At 30.0% G+C, this 21469-nt stretch overlaps 1 protein-coding gene across 10 annotated transcripts in view; it reads right to left on the reverse strand.

Moving 5' to 3' along the window:
• Positions 1–21469, reverse strand: part of LOC131945103 (calcium-activated potassium channel slowpoke) — a 39977-nt gene that overhangs the window by 13525 nt on the left and 4983 nt on the right. For 2 of the 10 annotated variants that reach the window (XR_009387108.1, XM_059306092.1), the window contains exons 6-19: positions 14056–14207; positions 13596–13766; positions 13362–13453; positions 12894–13004; positions 12499–12604; positions 12035–12187; positions 11674–11829; positions 11265–11377; positions 10998–11156; positions 10773–10849; positions 9779–9814; positions 6942–6989; positions 6380–6464; positions 5380–5523 (exon numbers count right to left, since the gene is read on the reverse strand). Coding sequence is in view for 9 of the 10 variants with exons in the window: in XM_059306092.1 (XP_059162075.1) it covers positions 5380–5523; positions 6380–6464; positions 6942–6989; positions 9779–9814; positions 10773–10849; positions 10998–11156; positions 11265–11377; positions 11674–11829; positions 12035–12187; positions 12499–12604; positions 12894–13004; positions 13362–13453; positions 13596–13766; positions 14056–14207 (1603 nt within the window). In the remaining variant the exon portion in view is untranslated. Of the gene's footprint in view, positions 1–1603; positions 1646–4672; positions 4706–4957; positions 4994–5379; positions 5524–6379; positions 6465–6941; positions 6990–7579; positions 7610–9778; positions 9815–10772; positions 10850–10997; positions 11157–11264; positions 11378–11673; positions 11830–12034; positions 12188–12498; positions 12605–12893; positions 13005–13361; positions 13454–13595; positions 13767–14055; positions 14208–21469 lie in introns of all 10 variants that reach the window. The other 8 variants (XM_059306095.1, XM_059306093.1, XM_059306097.1 and 5 more) reach the window with 8 other exon arrangements.

The raw sequence follows: 21469 nt of genomic DNA on the forward strand, positions 1-21469 counted from the left end.
TAGTTTCAAGAGCTATAAAAAAAAATTTGCAAACTAAAATTTCATTTTTAAAAATAAATACTTTTAAGCATTTTAGACAAGGGAGAAAATAGTCTGCAACATTACTTTTTCTTTTGAAAATCTGTTTCAATGTGGTGGTTCAGCAGTCATTTGTTTCTACAAAGGAAGTTCTTAAATATATATTTATCTTGATGAAAACATTGGTGTAGGCCGTCGAATTTTTAACTTTTTTAAAGCTTTATTATAACCCTGCAAGATTAAAACAATGACTAATGACTATTATAAATTATAATGACTGTTATAAATTAAAAGAAATAAAATATTATACTGTTATATTTTATTTAGAGATATTTTTTAATTAGAAAAACAAAAATAATAATTGTGATTAGTGTGATTCTGAAGAAATGATTCTTGATCCCATCATGCAAAAATTTAATACCATGCTTTTCTTTGCTTAAAAAATAAATAAAAAGCATGCTTTTATTCTGCATTTAAGAAAACTATACCACTCATGTGTCATATATCTAGACAATAATATGCTGTTTCATAATGAATTGAAACTCCTGAACAAAAACTCCTGTTGTCTATTAACTAATTGTATTTTACATAAATGTATTGTAATCACCATGTTTTATTATAAAATGTTTATTTTTGTTAGTAAAAATAAAAGATTTTTGTTCTTAATAACAAGTACAGAAGGAAAATTATGTTGCTTGTTGTATCTATAAAATGTATTAAATATATTATTTTTAAACTGTGTAATAATATTATGAACAGGACTTCAATTAAAGAATTTGTGTTATTTAGCCAAGAATGACCTAAATGCAATTAGAAATATGATAAACATTCATGTAAACTAATTTTAAAGAATTTTTTAATAAATGTTCAAGCAAAGCATTACAGTGAAGTCAGACAAATATAGATGACAAAATTATACAAGTGCATAAACTTAGAATCAGGACAAGCTCTGTACATGATTAGTTTTGTTGAAACCTCTGTTATTACAAAACCCATTAACTTTTATCCTTTTAACTTTAAAATGTATGTATGGCGCTAGATGATATTCATATATATATATATATATATAAAGTTTAAAAAATTTAAGGACCTAGCTCAGCAAAATAAATAACAATAAACTTTTTCCAAGAATTATTCATTTTCACTTGAACTGAGCAATAAATATATTTTTAGTATATAGCTTTGCAGTGCAAGAGATTTGTTATTTTTAGCAATAAAAATGCAGCTGGTTAAACATTTTTTACCACATATAAAGAAAAAGATATTTGAAAGAATGTGCATAATAGAAATAATAGAATAATTCGATTACGATATTAGGAAAAAGATATTACTTTGAGCCCTCTCAAGTTGAAAATACTGAACACAAAATGAAATATTACAGTATAAAAAGTTGGCTTTTGAAGGTCATTATTTTTATTTTTCAGCACATTACACAGGAGATTGTATACTTTATCAATTTTTAATAAAGTGGAATAAAGATTAAATAAACTCCTCCTTCATTTTAAAAATTGAAAGCCTATTATTAGTAATATTGGCTCAAAGTAACATTCTATCCAATGAAGTCAGTTTTTTTTGGCAAACTTACTCCTTAGCCTTTTGAGCAATCTGCCATATAAGTGGGCCAGAGCTGCATAAGTAGCAATTGATGGTAATAATTAGGTACACTAGAAATAACTTACACATTATTTACATCCTTAATCAAATTTATTTTCAAATGACATTAAACTTACCCAAGATTTTGAAAACAAGTACTTAGAAGAGTAGTTGACAGCTAAATAAAAATATTTTGACTCAACAAAGAGCAACTGTATGATAAATGTACTTGCAGATGAAAGGAAATTTTTCAGGTAGTACTAGCAGAATCAATCAGAAGATTGTATTATTCCATTTCAGTTGAACTACTACTACAATACCAAAGAAACAATCCATGAACTATATAGACCTTAGGTATTAAAACTATTGTTTGCAAAATTGTTCTAATTCAAATGCACTGTTTACTCTCAGAGTATTACAAATGATATTACCAAAACTAAGCTGGTTAGAATGGAGATAATAAAAAAAAACTATTATATGGCAATAGAAAAAACTTTTCGTTAAAGTATGTCTTTATAAATTATAGAGAAGCTCTTGAATCATTAGCAATACATTTGAGAAATAATATTTTCTGCTATTAATTAAGCCATGCAAGATGTTTCAGAAAAGAAGCTCATGTTGATTTTTGTAAAGATATTGACAAGACAATACTGTTTGTGTAAAGCTTTCCATAACTGTATACATGTTTATATATATATTACATGCTGATATAAGATTCAGCACTATTTTCAGTGATTTCAGAAGGGCTTGCATAGGTGCAGTGTTTATACTTACAAAATGTTCTTTTAAATTAGACAGGATTCTGTAACGGTTAAATTTTCAACAGCTAAGCCAAGAAAAAATTATCCTGTATTGTTGCTAAATATGACAAAATAAATTATTTAAGATAACTGAAACAAAAACTTAACCTTTAAGAAATAAAACTTTCAATTATGTAAGTGCCCTCTGATTCATAATGCTTGATGGTTTTCCATATGGCTTTTCACAAATAAATTGTGGGGGGGGGGGGGGGGGGGATTATTTTGCAAAGAAATACTGCCTGTTCAAATTTTTCCTTCAAACATAAATTACTTAAAATTAAAAAAAAAAATACTATTATGTTTAACTGAGTATTAAGCATTACATTCCTTACAGATCAAAAACATTTTGTAATGCAATTTTCTTGATTAAAACACAAGCTTTTAAAGACAAAAAGAAAGTATTCATTAAAATAATATTTTCTTACTTTTTAGTTGGTAGATTTAACAAAGACAATGGTAATGTATCTAATAAAGATTACTGTAAAAAACAGGCTATAAAAAGTATAAATATAGATCAAAATACTTTAGGGAATCTGACAAGGCTCCAAATAGTTATTACTTTGTTAGCTTCCACTTGCAATCTTCAGTATAATAAAAAGCCATCGAGCTCCACCAGATATTCTCATGATAGGTTTTATTTAGACTGTATATCTATTTAAGAAATTCTGCTCTAAAACAGTCAAATGAGCAATTTAAACATAACAGATCTGACTGAGATTACATACCAGAAAATATACAAAGAAAATAATTTTTTTTTAATTTAAAAAAAAAAAGAAACGTGCTGTAAACTGTTAACATTGGGTTTTTTTCATTTGTCAGTGGGTTATAAGAGTTAAAAGGTAATGTAGTTGGGGCAGCACATAACTATACAGTTAAAGTACTGCCTTTTAATTCATTACATTCTAGACCTTTTCTAGACAGTATTCATAAAATTACTTGTCTGTAAGCCAGCAAACTGTTTATTACCTGTATACGATACTCAGAAAATTATAACAGGTTGAACTCTCTGCAATTTTCCCTCCCCATAAACAGGGAAAACAGTATAAAAATTAACAATTGATAATAAAACAGACAATAATGTGCAGCTTTAAAACCATCATTTTTTCTAAAAGTATTTGAGTCTTATGCCATCACAGCAAATGGTGGTGTTGACAGTACACTGTCAGTTTCTCAGATTGGTACATGTTTCTCCATATAATTTTACAACTTCTATAATCACAAATAAGAGACAAAATTGTATGGACATTTTTTGAAATATTAAACTTTTCCTTTAGATCTGGCTTTTAAAAACAAAGTTCTGTACGAATTGCTCTGAGAGCTCTATCAGCTAGTATCCCATTAGTCAGAGAGATTTTCTGGATAAATAAAACACTGAAACAATAAAACAAAACATTTTGGGCTACAAAAGTCAGGTGAGTACTTAATCCAAAGACCCAGAGTAACGAAAGCATCTAGTAGCCTTTAACTGTAGGCCTATAACATTTCTGACAGAATAAAACTAGATTTAAAAGTATCGTTTTTTAAATTAAAATGGGTACTTTTGAAATACTTTAAAGGAAAAAGTAAAAAGAGAAGGAAGGTGTAAATGTTAAAGTCTATATATGTACAGATTCAATGTTTACACTGACACATTAACTATCTACTATCTACCCCAGGAACCAATAAGTCTTGTAACCTCATATATTTAGATGCAGAGGATTTCTACTGCACTTACTAGCAAGAAAAAAACAAATAATAAATCATTCTGCAGTAAATTATTTTGAGCTAAGAAAAGAATATTAACAAAGATGTGATTAGTTAACTTATATCAATCTAGCAACAACATTACTAAGAAGACAATGAAGTGTTTACAAGTTTAGACATGAAATTACAAAATCCTCAAAAATACCCATGATACTCAAAACCAACAAAGACAAAAGAAATTCAGCAGTAAACATGTTATATTAGTAGCAAGATAGCAAGACAACTTGAAAGTGATTTTGTTTTAGATCTATAAATGCAAAATAAAAAAAGCTATACAATGTTTGAATATTCATGATGACAAACAAATTAATTGTATTTTATGTTTTCTTTAAGCATTCCCAATACTTTTTAGCCAAAGACAATGAGTTTATTATAATTTTGTTAGAGTATGATCTTAGTGCATTCATACTAGAAAGTTAGGATTTCGAGATTAACACTTTTTGGGGATGGAAAGAAAATAGTGCTTTGCACTTAATTTTTTGTTGGTTGCATAAATAACAGATTTACATGCTCCTTACTTCCATCCATTACTCTTTTTCTTCTTCCTTTGTCTGGGAGAAAGGGAAATATTTTGTAAATACACCACAATAGCTGGAACTTATTGTTTTATAACTAGTCATAATTAAATACAGTGCCGATTATAGAGTGTGTCCCCTTTCCTCTCATTAACAAACTAAAACGCATTATAAAATGGAAGCAAAAAAAAATCTCCATTTTAGCCTCAAATAAATAAAAAATACGAAACTATTAACATAATTTGAGGAAAAAACAAACGAAAAATATTTCTTTTAAAAACTACTCACTGAAACCGTGTCAACAAACTTGATGTTAAATTCTGCCTACACAAAACATGTTATGACTGCATTTATTTATCACTGACTTAAGCCAAATCAAATTAAGAAATCAGTCACAAGTACTACTTCTGAGTAATGAAACCTTAATAATATATCAGAATGATGCAAACTCAAAAAAAAATATTTTTAAACTACAAAAGGCTAAAAATAGGCATAGATCTTACAAACAATAAAATCAACTATTAACAGTTAGACAAGACAGCAATATAATTGTTTGGGAGTGGCTTCACTTTCTGCATGCTGAAATTAGATTTGGAAAAAAAATAGATAGGCAGGGGTATAAAAATCAATAAATTAGGTTTCTGGTGACATGGAAGGAGCAAACACAAATAAGAATGCCACTGCAGAATATCGTTTTAATATGTTTTTACATGGAAAGTCGAGACTTCATTGGTGCATCCAAAACCAGTACAGTTTCTTTCTCCTTTTTCTTGGTTTTTAACAAAAGATAATTCTTCTCATCCCGCATCTGATGCCGGTCAAGACTCAGGCCTGACTGGCTATCATCACTAGAGCTGAAATGACCGCAATTATCCAATCATCACCATATTAAAGTGACAATAAGATGGCTTAACAGCAATCGGACGAAATGGATGTTGAAAGTGATTTAGAGGTGAGGGGAACACACTAAATTGTCAAAAATTCCATTGCATTCTTCACTGCATAATATGAGCAGTTAAGCAAAAATGTTCAGTTTTGAAATTCTGATTATAAATCACACGTTTCTCTGACAAGAGAATTCAATACATTTAACTAAATGTATAGATTTTATATTTTTTTTCAATTGATAGAAACTGTATTATTTTACTTATGTTTTTATTTGTTTCATAAAACAAACATTGGACAATTCATTATTGATATAAAACAATTACAATGTTACAAGTTGGTTTTGATGTTTTAAGTGAGTTTCAAAAGAATAAGTTTTCAAAATTGTTTTGTTTTCTGATGTTTCAAAGAGAACAGTTTATATGAGATCAACATTCATACCAAACCTTTATACAATCAATTTGCTTTACTTAGCCATTAGTTTTCCAAAGATAAAAGCCAATATACAAGACGAAGACATAGTTTACTTATTATACAGTAACATGGATCCTTTAGTAAATAAAAAGGAAAGAAAAACGGTTGCCTTTTTTTTTAAAAACTCAACACTGTACTTACGCAAATAAGCTTGTTGTTGGTTTTGTTGTGACTAAAACCTTTATACAATCAATTTGCTTTACTTAGCCATTAGTTTTCCAAAGATAAAAGCCAATATACAAGACGAAGACATAGTTTACTTGTTATACAGTAACATGGATCCTTTAGTAAATAAAAAGGAAAAAAAAAACGGTTGCCTTTTTTTAAAAAAAAACTCAACACTGTACTTACGCAAATGAGCTTGTTGTTGGCTTTGTTGTGACTACATTCATATTCGTTTCTTTAGAGTCTTTAGATTTCTTTTCTTTATCTTTATCTAAAATATAAAACAATTTTGCTACAAGTTTATAAAATTGAACTACAATTAATTACTCTGAAAATTGAGGGTGAAATTCAGAGAAACAAGGAGTGGATTTTTATACTCACTACTGAATTTTGTAAAAAAAAACAGCCGTTGTTGCAAAAGTCAAGCAAATTGTTTTTTTAACTTCAGTAAAACAAAATATTACTTAAAGCTAAAAACAATCTCTTAAAACTACATGCACTAATTTTGAGAGGCCCAAAAGTCATGCAAACTAAAGGAAAGTAAAAAGCAGAAATCAATTTCAATTAGCAAAATACTTTTAGATTAGCACAAAGTATATTCAAAATAAATGTAACTTTCTTTCTCAGTTGTTTATTGTTTGAATTCTTGATGCCTTCAGGAATTTTACATCTGGATATAGAAATGTTACCTTTTTCATGAAATTTGAAGCTTATACCAACTATTTATAAAATAAATATAAAGTTTTACCAGTTTCAGCTTCTTGCTCTGTTAATAGACCTGGTGTTCTTTGAAGTGCTTCAGGAGTTAGAAGGAATAAAACACATTCAGTTAGTATAAAGGTATCTATAGTTAATGAAAAAGCAGAAGTAAAAATACCAAAAATCCACCTCACATTTGTTACAAAGGTTAATTTTTTAAAAGTACTAGCTTAAATGGATCAATTATTTTATATTGTATCAAGTACACACTACTGCAATTTTGCATTTAATTTTACAAACTGATGCAGAGGCATACAAAACTATCAGGTACAAACATATGAATTTACTGGTAATTGCTAAAAGCAGCTTATCTGGTTAAAGCTAAACCTACAGATATCATTAAAAGTAGCAATGATAATAATATAAAGTACACTTTTTTTTTAATTAATAACTTTATGAATCATTCTTCAATGTCAGTACAACGAAAAAAATTTAATTATATGTTATTTTCTTCATGCCAAAGCAAGGTTAGAAATAATTTATTTAAAGAAAGAATGAACTATAACATTAACTGTAAAAGACAGGAATTTTTTAATTGTGAAATAATGAGCTAAACAAAAAGAAATTAATTTACAACCTAATAACAAACAAAAGTAGTTTTTCTATAAATCGTTGGTAATAAAATACCTGAATAGACTTTTCGCATTACATGGTGGACTAAAAAGCAAGAAAATTACAAGGGAGATAAATCATGCGTGCAATAAAATGACATGCTTTTGTATGAAGTGAACAAAAACAGTAGTTGCAATTTTATCTGAAAAACATGTTTTTAAATTTCAGCATTCTGCTATCAATTAACTTAAATACAATAGCATTTAAATATTTTGAATGTGGAAACTCAGATAAAAAACATGAGGAGGCTTTTTCAGATTTATGTTTTTTTTTAAAAAGTAACAAGTCTTCTTTGGTCGTTAAATCAATCACATTGTAAGAACAGTTTATAAAACTCGTAAACAATACTTTATATATTTATTCATTTATCTATTTATTAATTTATATATACTACCCATCGGTACCCATTAAATATTTTAAATGTTATACTTGTTTGAGAAAAATATTTTATAAAATATTAATTGATCAATGTGCTTTAGTACACGTTAGCGACATTAGTGACGAAGCAAAAAAAATAACTTAATAGCTAAAAATCCTATACATTTTAATATAACATAGGCTACTAATACCTATTCGTAAAATTAAAACCAAATAATATACAATATTAGTCAACAGCATATTAAATGCCCACACTGATTAAGTGACTTAAATGATTCATTAAAAAAGCTGGCTGATCAATGGTATTTTTTGTTTTTTTAGGTTAATTATTATTATTTTTGGCCTAAAAAATTGTATAAATTTCATAATGTGGGAAGCGAATCTTATAAAAGATGACATCATTGTGCATTGTGTATCATTTTCGACATATGATTTTTAATTTTATTTATCCAACAATCAATGAAGCTGTGAGTGTTGTGTACTTTCCATAGAATTAAACTTTCTATTAACAAAACATCAAAGATATTTTTCTATTTGTTTCAAGTGAAGTCATTCTTTTTGCCAGTCATATTTTGGAACTACTTTTATGTTCTCTAGAGTGTTATGTCACAACCATAAACATTTCTCCGGTTACATTATTAAAGTTGTGTTTCTACATTCAAATATGCCTTTATTTTCATTTTCCATCTTTGAATAAATTTACTTTATAACATTTAATACAACCAACATATTTTCAACAAAAACCGTATCATTAAGTTCTACATATACTGCTGAAGATACTGATCTCATAGCCTAGGGAAATATGTTGCAGACAGGGGGAGAGAGAGAGAGAAGTATATATATTTATTTATTATAATTAAGAAATAGTTATATTTGCAGCTCAATTGAATAATGTTTATATTTAAAGGGTTCCATTGTAAAAAAAAAAATATTTAACAGAGATTATTTTTAAAAGTTAATGTTTGGAAAATTAATAAGCCTAAAATGCTTATTATTATAAAAAGAAGTGGGGTAGGACTAGACCTTTGTTTTAATTATAATCATTGTTAGTTGTAAACCAGTTAGCGTTGTAGGATAATTTTACAAAATTTAAATGCTTTAAATATTTAAACTTTAATTAAATGGATAAGTGACACAAAGGTAAATCTGAAGTTACTGAACTCTCAGAGGTTAAAAATTTGTGGAAGTACTTTACTCTCTATAACAACTGCATTGTTGACAACTAATACAAAAATGCTTATGAGTACAACAAGATTGATTAGATTAATAAAAAAAGAGATTCTAAAAGCTTGAGAAATAATGGTGCATACATTAGAATTAGTGTGCATATGTAGAAAGGGATCATTCAATAGCCAAACTTTTGCAAACTAACATATTAGATTTGATTTTTGTATTTCTTTTAACTTTAATTTCAGTGGAATAATTTTACAAATATTTTCATAAAAATGTCTTTCAATATAGCAATGAGGAAGAAGCTAAAAATTAACATAAAATGAGTTGTAAAAATGTATGTAGATAAAAACAAAAATTGAATATATATATATATATATATATATATATATATATATATATATATATATATATATATATATATATATATATATATATATATATATGCATGTGTGTATATATATATATATATATATATGTATGTGTGTGTGTGTGTATACATTTTTATATCTATAAAAAACAGAGGATCATATATGTATGATCCTAACAATTCTAACTATTGAAAATCCCTTTCTGTTAACAGGAGTATACATTTAATATATAAAACAGAAAGCAGAGTATTTGTTTCCTGTAACACTGAGAGTGACAGAGGTGTAGAAAGACTACCTAGAACTGCTGCAGCTCCCTTCTTGAACATTGCAACTTATGAAGGAAATTCAGAAATGAAAATTAGAAGGAAATGAAGATATAAATCTAGGTATAAATCTTTGAAAAATTAAGAAAAGCAATATTTTAGCTGCTAATTTTTGAGTTTTATTTTTTTGCCACAAGATTTGTAATATTTTGCATTTCTCACATTTTTTTAAAGAAAGTTGATTTTTTTAAAATATTATTTGTTTAAGATCAACACAGCTGCTATTTTTGTATGAACTTACAATATTTTTTAACAAGGTTTAAATTTTCTGACCCATAGACTATATAACAATGTATCTGCTTATAAAACAATACATAAAACATGTTTCAGTAAGCTTCTTCTTTAGTTCCTTATATTTTGCATTAGTTACCACATTAAATATAAAATAAATGATAAGGTTTGCTACATTAAATACCAGTAAACTTTAATTTTTTTAATGTGATGAAAAAATAAATTGAAGTGCCTAAGAAGAGTTTGATAATGCCCATATTTTTTTATTTTTCAAAAGCCTTTGCAGTACAACCTCTTGAAGCCTCTGGGAAAATTTAGGATAGAAATTTTTTAAAAAAAAAAAAGGTGCAGTTACAAAACACATTTTATAAGCATTTTTTTTTGAAGTTACAATTGAAATGTAGTCCTAGAAGTGGGAGATAAGACTAACTTTTCCCAAAATGTTTTACCAACCTTATGTTTTTAAAATTTTATATAAGCATTTAGATCGCTTTTGTCACCTTTTCAACATGTTTTTTTTTACATATTTATTCTGTTTTCGATTTTAAAGAACTATAGGAAATAAGTATATTTTTTAAATTACCCTTGCAGCAAGTTTATGCATTAACAGTACATCTTCCTCAAAACCTTAGATATAAAATGAAGAACCAAACTAAAAATAAAGTTAGTTTTAAAAAAAAGTTGTTTTTTTTTTAAATGTAATAATAATATTCTTTCATAATGAGGAAAACTTACGTGGTCTACACTTGCATTTTTTAATTAACCTTACATCTGTTACCTCTCCATGACAAGTTCTGCAGTAGTAAAATGCTCTGCATGAATAAAAAAAAAAACAAACATTTTAAACATTATTTGTAATGTATACTTTCTTCTGTAAAAATATTTCATTAGGCTAGAATTACACAAATATAAAAATTATATATATTGGTTTAAATGCACATCCTTATCTCAAATACAAACCTTTTTACTTCTTCTGCAGATTCTGCTATGAAGAAACCTTGTGTTGCATTCTCAATTTTTACTTTTGGCCCTGGATTGATAGCCAAAGTGCTTTCTCTGGTATCTTCCTGACGGACTTCAATGGCTAACAATAGTAGTTTAAGTTTGGTAAAGCAGAGCCTGCAATAAAGAATCTATGTAAAATCTAACGAAGACAAAAAATGCATAATAAAATATTTTCCTAGCTAATATTAGGGTTATTGCTAATTTTTAAAATCCAAAACATACTCAGCTGCCTCTGGAAAGGTTAATGAGTTAAAAGCACTAGATAAATATTCAGTGTACATCTCCATTCCAGTGCCTCTCATATAATCTGTCTGCCATTGTGCCATTTCTGGTGTCTGTACAAATACAATATTATTTACAATTTGGTAGAGATAGGTTCATACAGTAGAACTAATATATATATATATATATATATATATATATATATATATATATATATATATATATATATATATATATATATATATATATATATATATATATATGCCTATGGAAAAGAATACTTACAGATGTTTGTACATAGAAGCACATAAATAAATGAATGTTTTAAAAAATTATAATAATCAATTTGTTAATACTACTTCAGGTCTTAATTTGTGACAGAATAATTTGCTATTTTAAAGTAACATACTGGTTTGTAAGATCGCATTGTGAAAAGATTAGCCATCAAAGTGGAAAATCCTGGAGCTAAACAGCTTTGGGCAATAAACCCAAGTTTTAATTCTGCCACACAAACAGCATCATCTCCTCTTTTCCAATCCCAGCTAGGGATGTTTAGTAAGTAAGCCTGATATTTGAAATTGTAAGCATGCAAGTAAATATCAGTAATATAAACAATGACTAAAATCTCTTGTAATAACAAATGTTCATGATTGTAAACAGTATTATATTTTTCAAGTGTATAATTATTTACAGCCACAGGCAGTTCAATCTAAATGCAAAAAAAAATGCTATATCTTGAGTTTTTTAAGTTTATAAATTTCATTACTTACTTTGTTGTGGTATTGCAGCAGTTGTACAATTACTTTAATATCAGAATGGTAGTTTTTTATGGAGATAACCCTCATAATATTTGCAGCATCTTCTTGATCAGGATCAAGACAATACTTGTTTGCTAAAACTAAACATGCATCTGCTTGTTGTATCTTGAAAGAGTAAAAAAGAGGCAAACATGATTTTGTGCACACAATTGTTTACCTGTGGAATCAAATATGGTTACAATAAAAATAAGGATCATTAAAGTATTTTGTTGCATGAAAAACTTGTATCTTTAAAGAATAAATGCATGTTTATATAAATGGCTAAATAAGAATAGACAAAAAAATGTACACATAACTTCAGCAATATATCAAGGTGTTACATTGATTTAAGACTATATCTTTGTTTCTACTGTAGGTGTAATCACTTACACAGGAATTAAAATTTTATTAGATCCAGAAACATCTATTTAACTCACCTTCACACGTTCTAAATCATTTGCATCCATTACAGAACCCCAAAAATACTCCACTTGTGTAAAATGTCGTTTCAACAGCCCTTCTAATTCTAATCCAGGTAAACCCCTAAATAGGAAAATAAATATTTGGTTTACTGTTTTTAAAAATGACTTATTTTGTGTTCAAAGTACTTGGTTCCTAAAAAAAATAACAGTTTAAAATATTCTGTTTAGGTTCGAGAATTTTTATCTCTTTAATCTATGAACCAATATATGATCTACTTCTTTAGGTCTATAAGTCAATCATAACTTCTAAAAATGTCTCATCCAAAAGCAATGATAAAAAATATACATAAACAAACCATGAGTCTAGACTTATTGCTATACAATACATATAAAATTTATTAAATAATTACTTGTGTAAAAAAACAATTTCAACATCAACATCTTCTCTGTCTTTGTGCAAAAAATCTTTCAAAAAGTTGGACACTGAGTCATAGGTTATATATCCACAAACTACAACATGTCTGAAATAGAACAAAGAAATTTAATTGGCAGCTGTATAGACAAAGTCTAGAATATAATATAATGTTATTCAGTGTAGATTTATATATACTATACTAAAAAAATTATGTGTAAACATAATGGTAGTTCATAAATAAAAAGACTTATTATGAAAACAAGAAAACAAATTGTTCTTAAATTCAGAAGTGATAATAAAATTAATTGTTAAATTATGATAAGAAATATTACAGACTATGCTAAGTAAAGTATGTAAATAACCTTGGGAAAATGGGCTATTTAAAAAAAGATTACAATTTTTAAATAACATCCTAATAAGTGACATAAAAAATACAGATTTAAAAGAAAATATTTATATTTACCGTTTTCCTCTTTCTTTTTTATATGAGCCGCCATATTTCTGCCTTTTACCTAATATCTCAGCAATTTCTGGTATAAAACTGGCAAACAAACCCTGTAAATGTAAATTAGTGCAATTTTACAATCAATATTTTAATGCAATTTTACAATCAATATTTTTAATGCTCGGAAAAAGTAATGTATCCTGACAGGAATAGGTAATTAAAGATGATTATTTGAATTGTTTTCAAACTCACGATAAATATCATGATGAAGATGACTACAAATGTTCTGCCAAGCACAGTAGTAGCATAAATGTCTCCAAAGCCAACAGTTGACATAGTTACAAGAAGAAAGTAGAGACATTCCCAATATGTTAATTTCTGTATATTGCTGAAGTTAAAAAAAGGGTCACCTGAGTTTTCCAGCTGCAAGAGGGAAATGATTTTCTTTAAAAAAAAACACATTAAAGAGTGTGTAGGCATACTTGAACATTTAACACAAGCCTGCATTTATTCTTTTTTCAATATAAATTTAAAAGTATTGTTAACTCTTCTAAACAAATTACACTAAATTGACAAAGATCTCTTTATTCATTTTTAAATGGGCACTTGCAAAAAGTTGAATGTACTTATTTTTAATTAAGAGATGATATAAAATTAATTACTTATTAGCTACTGAATTAAAAAAAAATATTGCCAAGGAAAATCTACTTACCAAATGTAAAAATCCAGCTGCTGTTAGCCATAATGAAACAAAGGAAACTACGAGCTGAACAAGCCTTATCAATGTACTGGTCTTCAATACATTTAAATAAGTGAGAATATCAGGGATTGACATTAACCGAAGTGCTCTCAAAAATCTGAGTCCTATAGATAGTTATGAGAGAAAAACTGATTATCCATATACAACAATCAGCATTTAATTTTTTTTTAAAATAATACCTGCAAAAAAAAATAATTTTAAATGTATAATTAAAAAAAAAAACAGAAATACATTGTATACCTTTAATGTTGACAATTATTTACACACTTTTAACAACTTAGTACAATTTTATAAATTTGTGCTTTGTGTTCATGAATTACATCCATGCATGGGGTGGGGTAAAATTTAAGTGGACCAATGGGAAAGTGGTGGATATCCATAAATTTAATATATTTTCTGATCACACTGAAAGTACTATTCTACTACATTAAATAGTTGTAATGCGCCAGAAATATTTTTAAATCACTAAACAACAACAAAATTTCTAGGTCAAATATTCCTATTTGCATAAATTGGGCATTTAGAAAACTATGCCAGATGTTTAAATCTAAAACACCTGTTAAAAAATTATAGGCACGCAAGGTAAACAGTATAGAAAGTTTGTCCAACAACACCCCCTCCCCCTTAACAATGAACATAAAATTAGCCTCATGCGTTGCCATTTGAAGACAATGTTTTTAATGTGTAGGTTTACTTAAATACCAATATAGCGGACATTTTTAATAGGGCCTATAGGTCTACATTTAATTAATGTTATCAACCCGCATTCGCACAGCGGCAGGCCTGTAAATAAGAATTATTTTATTTGTCTGTAAGCCTACATTTTAAAACGAAAATAGCGGCAAATACACTTAATGACACGGCTAAATATAATTATTAAACCTAATAAGTAGAATCTGCCATTTTTACTTTAGGGGTCGTCCATAAATGACCAGTGTTTCTTCCAGACTTTTTTCTCCGGGGGGGCACTTGAAATCTTCGGGGGGGCGGTAAACTTTCTTCGGGGGGGCGGAAACTGTTAAAAGTATATATTTTCTATATAAATTATATAAATTTCATTTCGTTCGGGGGGGCGGTAAAAATTTTTCGGGGGGGCAGAGCCCCCCCGAAGAGATGCCTGGAAGAAACTCTGTAAATGACGTCACACGTAGGAGGTTCCGTAATTTTGTGACGGTGTGTGATGAGGGGGAGGGGGGGGGGAGGGCTCAGATGGTGTGACGTCACTTTTTTGCATAATACAACAGCTTCGTTAGAAAACGAGTTTTAGTCGTTATTTCGTGTTTTAGAAAACAGTTTTAATAAATTCTAATAGGAATTGATCAAAATACTCCATGTTGACTAAGTTATGATAAGATTCTGGCAAAATATCGCTGTTTTAAGAAAAGTTCAACAGCAATTTTGAGGGGGGGGTTGTAGGCTGAGGTGTGACGTCATTTTAGGGGGGGGTCTGGCTTTTTGTGACGAGGTGTGATGGAGGGGAGGGAGGGAGGTAAAAATCGTCAAAAAAGCGTGACGTCATTTATGGATGACCCCTTAGTACAATTTTGACAGCATTGAATGGATAGCCTACATATATTAGTCATGTCATACGTCACAAACAAAATTTTAAAAAATTCTTATTCATTTACCTCGTTCCATTTCTAAATATAGGCCTATTTTAAGGAAAAAAAAACAATAGGCTATATAGGTCAACATATTTCCTACAACAGGCCCCAAAGTAGAGGCGGCGCTTAATATAAACAACTTTTAAAAGTATTTCGATTCATCGTCATCAAATTATTTTAGAAAGTTAGCCAATTTATTAAAAGAAACTACTATAAGCAGTATCAGTATTACTGCCGTCTTTAATGGTTTAAAGATATCCAGGGCTGCCGACGGGGGAGAGGGGGGGGGGGGGAGAGACTTGATATTTTCGAGGGGGGTCAAGATATTTTCCGGAGAGACTAATGTTATACTATCACAAAATACATCAGCATAACGATAACAATCGGCTACAAAGATTCATTTTACAGAAATGGACTAAGCGTGATTTGAATCTGGATATTAAGCAAGATCCTCGGGTAATAACTTTAAAAAATTCAGAACGTAAAGCGACAATCTCAATCAGAAATTGTTCACGCTATGACGTACGCTACATTATACGCCTACACAGCTGCTGTTTAAACCAAAGTGAACTCACGGTGACCTCAAACGTGTCGGTATTTTTCTCCCGCTCACACGGGTAACGTTGTTTAGAATTGGTCTTTTTGTTGAACCTTTTTTTTTAAATCTAGATTTAAAAAGAGGCTATTCAGATTTATAATTGCCATCAATGCTCACTGAACATCTCGCGGGGTCAATAAAAGTTCAACATAGGTCTAACGACTCCCGCCTGCCTTGACATTGGACGGGAAGAGGTGAGGGAGGGGGGGGGGGTCGTTAAGATGTTTGTAAACAGAGCCGGATAATACAGCAAAATTTTGAACAAGATTCTAGCTACAGTTAAATATTAAACTAGATCGAGAACTAAAAGTTATCATAAGAAGAAAAAAAAACAATGTACGCTAAGGACGATTTTAGTGTATACTGGAGGCAAAAGTGTAACCTTTACGGCACAATCGTAATTCCGTCACCGGGGTGTCAAAATGTTAAAATTAAGACACAACTGTGTAAAAAAAACTGATAATAAGTTAGATTTCAAAATATTTTGAATGAAAATCATAGCCTACTCTATCCAAATCAGGAATGCTCACAGTTCACTAGCCAAACTATTCTCTTAAAAATCATTCCCTTTACAATTAGTAGAGGAATACTAAAACAAATTGATAAACTCAATAAACGCTTTTACCGACCACAATCACATTTATTTTATATTTCTATGTATAATTTTAACCCCCATATTTAAAACATACCCCCTCCCCTTAGACCAAGACACAATGTGTCACTAAAAAATAAAAAAATATTATTTTAAAAATTGATTTTAGTAATCACATCTTTCTTAAGAAAATCTCTTGTCACGTATTCATTAAGTTAAATGAAAACACAGGTAAGCCAGTGATGTCAGCTTATTCCTATAATCATTCTATGCAGCATTTATTTTCTTGAAAATAATAAAAATAATCAATGGCGGCGTTTGAAGACCTTCCCATACAAATTAATGTTAAACACCATTCATATGATGTAATATGTGTACCATTCGGAGTATGGATAAAGCGGAAATTTTAAAAAGCTATTCTCACTCTACCCACCCCACACCTTTCCCTTCCTAAAAGACAGTACGTAACAAGTTTCCTATTTAATCAATACAATAAGCTACCTGTTTGCTATTATAGAATTGTTTATGCACATACACACATAAGCGCGCATACACAGACACCAGAGTTCCTTTCAGACATCTATTTGGACGGGGGGGGGGGGGAGGGGGTATCCGGAGCACGAAATAGGAGAATATATAATGCAGAAAATGTATAGGGCTACTTTAATCGCGTGCGCCCCCACCCCCTCCCCGGAAAAAATGTCTGAAAGAAATCCTGACAGACACACACTTATACAAAAGTAATCCCCTCACTATTGATATATCGCATAGTATTAACTAGGTAATCATTAACTAAAAAGCGCACTATTGCGTGACCACACTATACCATTAACCAGATAATGTAGGCAAAAGCATTAACGTAAGTTACCTAACAGTCTATCTTCCTTGTTAGTAATCTACATTGGAAGACACTGCCAAAGAGAAATTTTCCGTCTAGATTGAGATGGATTGACTACTCTCTGAAAGCCTGCAACATAAGGTCGACCAAAACAAAAAGAGCCTTGCTAAGTAAGTCCCTGGAGGTCGACCTTGAAAGTGGTACTAGGAAGACTGACTATCAATGGAGACAGTTTGAGAAACTGGCCCAGGATCGGGGTGCTTGAAAATCAGTTATATATAAAACGGAAATATTAAACTTTTAAAATTACCCATTTACTATATCTTACTCAAGAATATAAGCACGTGATAACGATCTTCCTAAATAAGCATTAACTGATACTCTTTGTTAGAATGTTATATCATGTGAAGCTCTCAGCAAGAGTTATGTATTTTTAAAAAGAAGCATCGATTAGAAGCAGACAGAAATATTCTATAATGGCGGTGTGTGTATTGATTTTTATGCAAGTATTTATTTAATGTCATTTACTTGCTAGGAGATTTCAACTGATGAGTATAGATTTTTTTTTATTCGCGTGAATTTTACACAACTTATCTGACGAATGGCGCGAGGTAGTGTAAAATAAAAGAAACTATTTATTTATTTGAGTTTTTATAAGTAGACCTAATACATAACGAATTAGCTATTTGGCAAACGGCTTTTCTCGGATAAAATGCAGGCACACACACACACACGCACGCACACACACACATAGACACACACACACACACAAATGCATAGCCAAATACACAATAGGAATTATCATCGGATACGTATTGACTAACACTTGGGCCTACAACTAGAATTTTAAAGTAAGCCTATTTTTAACGTAAGTGCATTATACAGTAAACTTATGGAGAAATCGCCAATATTAGCCTTGAGATATTAAAGACTTCAATAAGAGCAACATACACCAGATGAGAGATATTTATTTTTCTCTAGCACCGTTTGTTTCAGAAACCCCACATTTCTATATAGGCCTACTTTTTTTTATAGAGCTGCCAAACGTGAGGGCGAAATGTCGGAATTCTGCCAAAATAATGTAACTGGCACTCACGACGTGCTTTCTTAGTTATAGGGCTCACAAACAGTGCCTGATAGAAAGCAATTCTCTCAGTATTTATGGCAATACTCATACACCAAAGCACATTATATTTATACAAAACCGTTTATTTACCAGATAAAATAATTGTTTATAAATGCCAATCCATCATGTATAACGACTATCAATTAATGTGAGCCATCTTTATTAGCGAGGATAAACAATGGTCACTGAGAAGTTTTTGAGGATTTCGTGACGGCGGAAACAGAAAAATATAAACATACCTATATCTATTATCTTTATATTAACTCTAGCATCTAAAAAACAATTATAATTGGTTAATAGCCAGTAGAAATAAACGACAATCCAAATTGAACGCACTAACGTATACGTTTTGGACAGCTAAAGAACATACGTTTTATCTTATTAATAGGTTATCGTGTAAATAAACAGTAATCTTTGGGGGTATGATCTTAGGTATGCAGTTTTGGTGGAGGGGGCAGTGGCGTACGAATAGCCGAGTAATTCAAGAAAACTACTACTATGCCCACGTATTTGTCAGGGATCGTGTGCATATTATAAAACACGAATGGGAAGGGTGTGGTTTATCAATTATTAGCCTATATTGTCTTATACTAGAACTATATGGGAAGTGAGATATACAGCAATGTAACACTGCATTTGATTTTCTGTACTCTATCTTTTAAATTTACCATTAGCAATGCTTGTTTAATGAAGTTGTCACAACAGTCTTACATTTTCTTTTAATCGCAAAATATGGCTTGCCATGTTTGCTAATGAAAACTTATGAAAATTATTTCGTATATAGTTATGTTATTCGTAGATTTTTAAATCTTAAAAGTGTGCCATTGCTTGTAACGGCGTGGGAATGTGGTAAATCACAGAAATGTTATTGTTATAAAGCTTTAAGATAAATATGCGCACGAAAAAGTTAGCATATTCTTAAAAATTGGCATTGATAGCAGCCTAAACACTTTTATTTCATTAAAACAAATTTTTGACATCATGATAAAACGGTGGTTTTCAAACAGGGGTTCTAGTAATTACTTAGAGTTAAAGATCGGGCTTCTATCGTCACGGTAAACAGTCGAATTTTTCCAACTTAAGGTGATCTATTACAAACATCAAATAATTTTTTTTAATGAATTAAACTCCTCTTTATCATCGCACCATATGTGATGCATTCAATAATAGTTAAATAATCAATAGTTGTAGGGGGGGGGGGGGGGGGTTAAAAGCCATAACAATAATTCGCGGCCGCCTACTTATTTAACAGTTGAAAGGACGAGGGGAATATTGGCTTGTATCGCTAGCCTTGAAAATTGTTTTTGTATGAGACTACTTTTTTGTGAACAAAATATATTCCCAACAATCATGATCGTGTCCATCATTTACATTTCTATTCTAAATGGCTATCAAATCGGGACTTTTTTTTTCAATAAAAGTCTCAATTAGGATCAACAAATATTGATTAAAATTTAAAATACACTGTTTTTTAAAATCAACAGATATCGATTAAAATTTAAAATACACTATTTTTTTAAAATCATCTTTTAAAAATAAGAAAGCAAATTTTAGGTGTGACTTTGGAAGGTTGTAGCAGTGCTGTAACTATGGTATCAAGGAGGGCATTTCCGTGTTTATGGACGCACTTTATAAAAGAAAATACGATACATTCTAGGTGAGATGGGCCAGCCCATTTAAAAAATGTGTAACTGGTACATCTCTTGCATTTGATAGTTACGTTAACGTTGAAGAAGTTAAAAGGCCGCTTAAACCCTGTTAAACGGTAGGCCTAAATGAAAGGATTTGGCAAGAGGCATAACGATACTTCAAATCTTTAACCATTTTTTTTTTTAATTTGATGCTGCTGTAGGACAAGTTGCCAACTTTAAAAATGCACCTACTATGGGCATTTTGATCGAAGACAGTAGTCAATTATTATTGGCTTTAAAGTTTTGAATTAAAATGTAATTTTGGTTCATTGACATAATGGAGCTAAGGTGTCAAGGGGGTGTCTATGTGTAATGTCCTGCTTATAAACATGTTTTCATAAATAACACGTTCAATTTTTTTTTTAAATTTAACTGAAGTAAGAAATAGGGGATAATGAGGAAGGGGAGGTTTAGCTGTGATTAATGGGTCTAGATTTGGGCGGGGCAAAGTTTTAAGATGAGGGGCGGGAGTGTGAGGGACTGGATGGAATATGCAGGGTGAAGCGAGAGTCCGGGGAATTTCGTGATAGATTTTCTGCCGACAGAACGTTATCTTATAGATAACGAAGGTCGTACAGTGTTTTCTACAAATACCTGCATTTCTAAAATTCGATTTCAACATGATCTCTATTTTTAGTGTTGCGGCTAGATATTGATCATTTCTTAACCAAGTAAAGTAAACATCGCACAGAAGGTGTAGCAAATCAGACTCCACAAAAAAGTCATGGGTAAAGAGGTATCGAGAGTATGTGGGTGGGGCTTTTAAAAAAATGATACGATACAGTTTTTTGAACGAAATTGAAGATGAGTTTAACACTGATAAAACAGAAAATCTGAAAAGGCGGCAGGTAAAGTGCTTAGAGCACCATTTAAAAAAACACGTCATTCAAACAAAATACACACACCCTCTCACCGAC

Source organism: Physella acuta, unplaced genomic scaffold, assembly GCF_028476545.2.
Source record: "Physella acuta isolate Inbredline_101_S28 unplaced genomic scaffold, ASM2847654v3 ptg000524l, whole genome shotgun sequence".
Lineage (NCBI taxonomy): Eukaryota > Metazoa > Mollusca > Gastropoda > Physidae > Physella > Physella acuta.